This window comes from Meleagris gallopavo, chromosome 4 (genome assembly GCF_000146605.3).
Source record: "Meleagris gallopavo isolate NT-WF06-2002-E0010 breed Aviagen turkey brand Nicholas breeding stock chromosome 4, Turkey_5.1, whole genome shotgun sequence".
NCBI classification, from domain to species: domain Eukaryota; kingdom Metazoa; phylum Chordata; class Aves; order Galliformes; family Phasianidae; genus Meleagris; species Meleagris gallopavo.
This window is the reverse complement of record NC_015014.2, coordinates 45532156-45540388: the sequence shown is the minus strand read 5'-3', so window position 1 is coordinate 45540388 and position 8233 is coordinate 45532156. Positions and strand designations below refer to the sequence as shown.

General features: G+C 35.1%; 1 protein-coding gene across 2 annotated transcripts in view; it reads right to left on the bottom strand.

Moving 5' to 3' along the window:
• Positions 1-1861: 1861 nt before the first annotated feature.
• LOC104910772 (atrial natriuretic peptide-converting enzyme-like) overlaps positions 1862-8233 on the bottom strand; it is a 32447-nt gene continuing 26075 nt past the window's right edge. Inside the window, exons 4-5 of one of the 2 annotated variants that reach the window (XM_010710176.3) lie at positions 3687-3897; positions 1862-2013 (exon numbers count right to left, since the gene is read on the bottom strand). In XM_010710176.3, coding sequence (XP_010708478.2) covers positions 2010-2013; positions 3687-3897 — 215 coding nt within the window. In that variant the 3' untranslated portion in view covers positions 1862-2009. The remainder of the gene's footprint in view (positions 2014-3686; positions 3898-8233) is intronic. The other variant, XM_031553141.1, reaches the window with a different exon arrangement.

The window sequence follows — 8233 nt, the reverse complement described above, 5'->3', positions numbered from 1 at the left end:
TCAGTGTAGTCACTGGTGGCAATAGATCGCAAACTAATACTATGCAAAATGAAAAAGATACTACCTTGAACATTTCAGAAGTAATCAGACACAGCGATGAGTATAAGATGTCAATTTTCAGTATAGAGTCACATTCTCTTAGAAGTGCTGGACTGCTTTAAGACAGGTTTCGTAAGTCTAATTTTTAAGCCATTTGGAAAGATCTCATGCATTCACTCAGGAAGATGTCTCACAATCTTTTCAAATGAAGAGCCCTACCCAAGTTATGAGCAAATAATAGCTTTACCTTAATGCACTTCAACATCCCATGCACCATTTTCACACAGGTTTTAGTTCTACTTCAAAGTAGCTTTTTAAAGATATAACTACATATATTTTTTAAAATAGCAGGGGTAGCTGATAGTGCATCCACAATTGCTGGAATGAAATATAATTTTTTAGACTTTTTTTTACTGCCACATCTCACTCTCGTCATAGTAAGATAAAGAAGAATGATTTTTAATAGCAACAGTATTGTATTAGTATTCAGATATTCCAGTACATTACACTGTGTATTACTCAAACACTGAAGACGCTCCCTGCCCAGAAACTTAATCTCCTTCAAGTGATAATGAAAACAATGTTTATGAACACATGAAAGATAAATGTGAAACAGCCATAAATTAAAACACCAGAACAAAGTGTGTAATGACAGCGTAGTAGATACCAAAAGTTAGCATTTGTAACTTCCCTTCTTGTTGCTTCTTGTAGCACATTGTTATAATTATTGCTCCCAAGGCTGAAGCTGCCAACAGATTCTCTCAACAATACCTAAGAATAAACATCTGAGCATCACATGGTTCTCATTTCTTCTCTACTGTGTAAGCAGCATTTGTCAAATTACATTTTACATAAATTTGAGGCAATTGCACTATAAAACAAAGAAGTGTCAATATATACTATTATCAGATATGCTGTCAGTTGGGATGAAAAATCAGTAATTCACAGGAGGAACTAGAGACAATGTCAGCAACAACTGTTCTGTATACTAACATATGTTTTATGATACTGTATGCTAAAAAAAATCTTATTTCCAAAAAAGGGATACAGCATGTGGACCTATCCCTATTCATTATCCTGAGAGTCTTTTTACAGTGGCTCTTCTCCTTATCCAGATTCCTTCAGTATGTTCCTAATATTTACCAAATGACCCTGTTTAACAGACATAGAACATGCCTGTCTCTTCCTTTTTCATATTTGTGCCTCAACACATACAAAATGAGTTTCCCTTATTATTCCAAGAACTTTTCATACCAACAAAAGGATTTCTCCAGGGTCACAGACAGAATTCCCAAATTTCATTTACTTTTGACTTGTCTCATTGAGGTGAACTATTACTGAAGTCTAGAGGGAGGGTATTAAATTACTACTTTGTACAGGTATTATATCTGTTTCTCTTGAAGTTGTCTAGACTAAATTCTCATTCTGAAAACGGGATTCACTTATTTTAAATCATCTCATTTTTGGATTTTACAGTAATAAATCTTGATTAACTTCAAGGCTTTTGACATGACTTTTTTTTTTTCCAAATATCCCCTGTTCATGCTAACATAGTAAAGTCCATACAGGTTGCTAATCAAGTAACAAGCATACTGAGAGGAAACAAAAAAATTATGTTCTGATTTCATAAATATTCAGAAGGCAAAACTTCTTGCTCCAAGTTCATTGTTCAACAATTATTGACATTAGAATGGCTTCACAAAATATTTAAGTCTATATCAAACTAAACACAGAAACAAATCATGAGACACTATAGGCCTCATTTTTTAAATAAATAAATCATGCAAATAATGAGTAAAAATTAATACTGCACTCTGGTTTTTAAAAAATGAGATCAGTGGGCAGAAATACAGGAAATCACATCTAAAATAAAGACATGATATTTATTGAACTCATTACACTTGCATTAAAAGGATACTTGTTTGCCTGCTATTCGGTTCTAGAAGGTAAGCTGTAATCCCGAAAATAACTCAACTGTTTAGAGGAAGAAAAAAAAAAAGAGAGAAAAGGATCTTTAAAAACAACACAGGCTAACTAATGCAACTCATGTTTTTCAAACTAGATTTAACAAGCACTTTGTAAATGTACCCTTACAGTTCTCCCTGTGATTGCCACTCAGCCTTCATTTTCAGTGTCAACCATGACATCATGTGAAGACATACAATTAAAGTCAGATTTTAATGTAAGCCTGCATCATTTACAGTCTCACACTGGATATTTTTCCCAATCCACCTGCAGGGTCCAGTACAGTTTCCAGAAAAATGGTGTTAAAATAAGAATCAAAGGAGGCATTGAGATCTCTATGACATTAACCTAGGCATGGAAATCCAGTCCCATCTTTGATATTAAAATAAACGGGAGAAAGTTGCTGCTGTGGGAAAAAAAAAAAATACACAAAAAATCTTTACTCTTCAATCTCAAAATATTTTGGTTGCTGCTCTAAACCACAGCAAAGATCTGCATGTTCCAAAGTTCAGCTTAATTTTTTTTTCTTCTTTTCTTTTTAAATTAGCTGTCATAATGTAAACTCTGCAAGGAAGTTATCTTCAGCAAAGAAATTGAAAAGGGAAGCTGAAACTTCTATCCTTTCACTTCTCTGTTTATTTGATTATAATACTGAATTGGAGTGAGAGGAAAACTGTAATGAATCAGAGTGAGTTAAGCAGGGTTAATGGGTTCTGTTGTAGTGGAAATGGCAGGTATGTTGCCTAGACTGGGACTTTCAGTAGCAACTATATTAAAAATCAGATTACCTAAAATGTAAAACTGCATTTTCGTAAGTATCCCATCCCTGTTCTTTTAAACTGTAGAGCTTTCAGCACCTTAGTTATTGTTAACTGAATTGCTTTTTGAATTGCAATATTCTCTTCCATTGAATTTTGCACATGATAAAGTAAGGAGAAAGAATTCTTCCCTCACTCCTTCACCCTTCAGAAGCATTAGAAAAGCTGTATATATATTAAATATATATATATATATATATATATATTCTGCTTGGACCATATGTTGATTTTAGTACTGCTAAACTTATTGACTATACTTCAAATTAAACTGAATGAAAATGGTGCATGTCTATGATACTAATGCTGTTTAACTATATTTAAATGCAGAAATCAAGACATACTCCTCAATCTTCCCAAGTCTATGTCACTCTGAAAACATCCTACTAATCTAATAGTATAAAATGCATTTAAAAGGTAAACTTTTCATAAGGAAAAACAAACAAAAATTGAAATGACTTGCCTTAAAAACAAAAATCTGCTTTCTGGACTTGAATTTTAATGTAACCAATATCTACCATGCTTTTTGTCAACGTTTTAATATTTAAAGCATTTATATTGTTACAAAGCATTCCATTTTGGATCATACAGATTGGAGAGATAGGTACAAAAATTTTGGACCTCTTGTTAAGAAAATAAACCTGACTACTCTAGTACCACACTTTTCCTTAGTGCACTGGAAACACTTTTTCTAACAGAATCTTACTGCAGTTGGCTTATTCTGGCAGAAGCGTGAATACCTTTGACAGACAGAAGTTTTACAGTGAGAATGTCATAGGCTTAGTTGGGATCTGCACTTGTCTGATTAATAGAGAGTGTTTTACCACAATTGGCTCTCATCACTGACTGATTTTGGTTTCCAAATACCTGTCATCACCATTGCTGATGCACTCAGGAAGAGCAAGACTACAGCCAAACAGCATGATGTGTTGATAGCAGCTGAGACGACTGAGATAACTGAAGAACTTCAGGAACTTTTCCATTTCAATACTTTTGACAATGGAAAGAACTGAAGTTAGAGTCGTGTAGTTATACGGCAGCATTTGGCACTGGCTGTTGGTCATATTTATGCAGACACCTGTGAAATCAAAACAATATATTTAGAACAAAAGTATCACCATTAGTTGGTTCAAAGTATATACTGAATTAAGAAGTCAGCAAATATAGCATATAAGCAATGTCTGTTTCTCATGGATAAGGTGACATTCCATAATGCTATCACAACCTTGTCCAAAAATGCGTATCTGAAAACAAAAAGAATTCAAAGAAATTTTCTAAGTTAGCTTGGAAAAACAACTAAAGTCATATTTTCACAATCCTCTGACCCTCTAAAAAACTGTACAAGAGATAAAACAAAACCAATTTCTTTCTGATACAGGTTGGATGAACCCACCATAGGAATACCTTGGATAGTTTTTTTCCTCTTTTTTCAATTCTGGCAGCTTTCCTGCCAAAATCATCAACTTGCTTATCTACTTTTCCCAGCATGATGATTCTCCCTACACAGTCTTTCTTTTTTACTTTATCAACACAGAATTATCTTGCTTTAATTGTTGACATATGCCCTGCCCTAAACCATCATTGTCCCACTCCTGACCTATGAGACCAATTCTCTATCCATGCCATTTTATACATATACATAACTATGTGTGATCAGCAGGTTAACTTAGTACATTAAGTTCTTAAAAGTGAGTTTTACAAACCATACATCAATTTCTGAATTTTAAACAAGAATAAACTAATAAAATCCAATGTTAATGGATTTCCTGAGTAGATGAAGGCATTTCTTGGCTGTCTAGTCAAGTCTTGGCATTTTTTTTTTTTTTTAATACTCAGAGCACATTGTGCAATAAGCAGGGATCTCAGCACACTCTCAAGACCAGACTGTCACTAATCATGTTGTAAAGCATCACGTCATGCTAAATGACCACCTGAACTCTTGTTTTCTGAAAGTGGAAATCTCTTAAGAGCATTTGAGCTCAAGTGCTTTTGATTATTTTAGCAAACTGGACAGAGATAGCACCAAATGGAGTAGGAGTTTTCCATCATCAGACATTTCAGAACTGGCTTCTTACATGCTTTGTTTGGGATATCTGCATCTGACCTCTGGTCAGAAAGACTTGGGGATGTAAATTACATAGGATACAATTTTAACCATTCAACAAGTCTGCCTCTGCAGGTACTGCTAAGCATTTTAGAAATACTGCAGGTATTTCTGAAAAATAACACCAGTCATGGAAATTCAGTTCATAATCACAAACCAATTATTTTTAAAAGATATCAGAGATCTGCCATCTCTTTAATAACTACTCACTTTATGACTTTGCACTGTATCTTGATCTTCTATAAAAAGTCTTTTTTTATTATATTTGATACTTTAATAATTTTTTTGCCATTTATTTGTATTGCAAAGATTCTTTTTTTAGAACATTTTTATTGCTTGGGAAAGTGTGACATGAAAACAAAAAAGTTCTGATTTAAATATAAAAAATACTGAAGTTTTTGCAGACAAAATTCTTTAAACCACTAACCCCATTACAACCATTTGTTGTCTTTGCTGAGGCTGGGTTAGAGGAAAACCACGGTTAGAGGAAAATATACTGTTGCAAAACTCTGAGTCTCCTCCTCTCAAAAAAAAAAAAAATCATATAGAAGTTACTTAAATATATTGAATTATCCTAAACTGGGGGAAGTAGAGGCACATAGGACTTTCCAAAATTGAAATCTCAACAGAATGATTCACAAAACCACCTACCACCTGAAGCACAGTGGCAAAGTAGTTCCTTATAAGATCATGTTCTGGGCTATTTTGGATCTTTTAAAATTTGCGCACTCCTGACAGCAGAGATGTAAAATTCCATGAACCTACCTGATCTTTAAGGAGTGCTCCATAGCTGAACAACACAGTACTGAAGATGAAATTTTATAGTAATTATACAAGAACTTTTAAAAATAAGATAGATGGAAGGAGGGACTAAACCCAGGACCTGCCGTTGTACCAAAGTCATTCATGTTTTATCATCAGTTTCACGATTCTGGCTTTCTGGTACAGCATCATTCTGTACTTATCCCAGGCATGTCCATATCCTAGACCACTCTCCTGGAAAGCAGATGCCTGGGTTAGTTAGAGCCTCATCTTTTTTAATACAGGTGCTCAGCCCACCTTCTTTCATTCAGCCCTATAAATTACACTGCAAGTGTAAGTGCACAAAGTCCATATTCTCCACACTTCTAAGTCAAAAAGTGTAGTTTCAGGGTAATAGCAATTGTTTCACCACAGTCATCACATACCACATTCTCACTGCAGTAAGAACAGAAAGTGCTACAATCTCAAAAACCTACTCTGGCAGATTAAGAAAATGCACCTTGCATTCCCACATGTTTAGTTTTGCATAGGAGAAATTAGCTCAGAAGAAGCACCCCACTGGCTCACTTATACTGCATAGACCTACAGAGCACAAATAGACAGCTAGCACTCAGGACCCTAACCCAACAACAGGAAAAGTCTTGCAGTTTTACAGGGGACCTTACTGAATTTTCCAGTTTCCCCTCAAGTGCCACACAAATGCATTAGTTGATTGTAATTTGAGTAACACACTATTTCGCAACCATGTTGTTTCACCCAAACTGCAACCAGAAGAGAACCTAGAGATTCTTTAATCTGATCATTTGCATAAACAAGTCCTTCCATTCATTCTTGCATCAAGCCCAATATCTTGTGATAGGTAGAACATATCTTTTAGACAGCCAGGTCTGCTCAGTGCCAGAATTGCCCAGTACGTTGGCATAAAGTGGTGTAGACACAGAGCAGGGAATATTTTATGTTAAAGGCCATTAAAAGTAGAAGAAAAGTCTTTTTAAATAAATGTAAAAGGAACAGTTTATTTAATGAGGAATAGTATTTAAAAAAATGCTACACAGTTAATGAAAAAATCAATTTTGGAACAAATAACAAGTATTTTTTTTAAATAAACAGTAATTCTGAATGATGAAAAAAATCTTGCATTGACAAAACCAAAGAAATAAGAAAAGCAAGCAGTACACCTCAGAATCAAATTGCTAAATTCTGCTCTACTTGTACAGACTAAGTGTTTATAAACTACACTTCTCTTCATTGCTAGAATGCTAATCGTATACATAAATAAATCCAATTGATGGATGTCAATATTAAACATGTTCCCAATCAAACAGGTGATAGGTCAGAAAAGAGAAGGAAAGAAATATCATACAGGTATAGAAAAGCTTCAACTTATTTGCTTCCTTTCTCCAGTAAAGATTCATTAGTTACAGGGAATACAAGGCACATGGAACTGCTTCTGGCATTACATACATGGAAGAAAAATGAATAGTGAATAGGAACAACAACACGTGAAAAAGCTGCTGATCAGAGCGGCATGGTTCATAATTATCTGAGTCATTTCTGACATTCATCTAAATGAAGAGTTGTCTGCTTATCCATGGCTATTGCCAAACAGACTGAACTGGCAAAAGAGGGACTCCCACTCCAACAACGGAAACACAAGTCTGTGGTCTCATATTTATAGTTGCTTAAACTAATTTAAACAACATATTTTCTTTTTTCTTCTTCCCCCTTTGGATTGCTCCCAGACAGTACTGCTTATGGACTGTTCTTGCACAACTAGCTGAGTGAACTGGACCGACAACCGAGCTGCTTGAAAATAACTACCAACACTCTTTCCCTGAAAGGCAATATTTATGGCAGCATCAAAGAAACACAACTGAACTGCAACTTAAGGCTGATTGATTTCTTCAGTTTTAAAACCAAGCCTTCTCTTCACATGGCATGATTTCTCACTCAGCAGTGGTTCTCACTTCTTTTTGAGGCCATGGAATGAACCAGCTCTCGGCAAAAAAACAGTCTTTCCTCTGTCCTGCCCTTTTATTTACGTTTTTTGAGAGGCTGGGCAGAAAAATAATCAGTTTATATAGATCAGGTCATTAGTCTGAATAGCTTTATGGCAGCAAAAACATTTTTTCTAGGACCTGGGAAGGAGTTAGTTATCAGTGGGTAAGAATAGAGCCTGCTCGCAGCAGAAGTAATGCTTTTGCAGAATGTGCATCATTGCCCAGCACCATAAAGTGTTCTGAAATGGTTAGGTAAATTTCAATTGGAAAAGAAAACACAGCCTGCTTTTTATATCCCTGGTCTTGTTTGCTGATACTCTCCTTAGAAAAATATTACTTTTCTTCAGAGCAGCTTTTACAGAACATCTTGAAGAGGCTTATGGAAAATAAAACAGTGTTCAAGGCAGCAGTAACCACCACCTGCTTTGCTACAGAACTTATCTCAGTACGTTGTAAGCTCTAAATTTCACAGTTGAAGGCCATAAATTCACTGCCTGTGAGAGTGAAATCATCTCTGCTGAAACCAAGAAACCAAGCAGTATTCACCT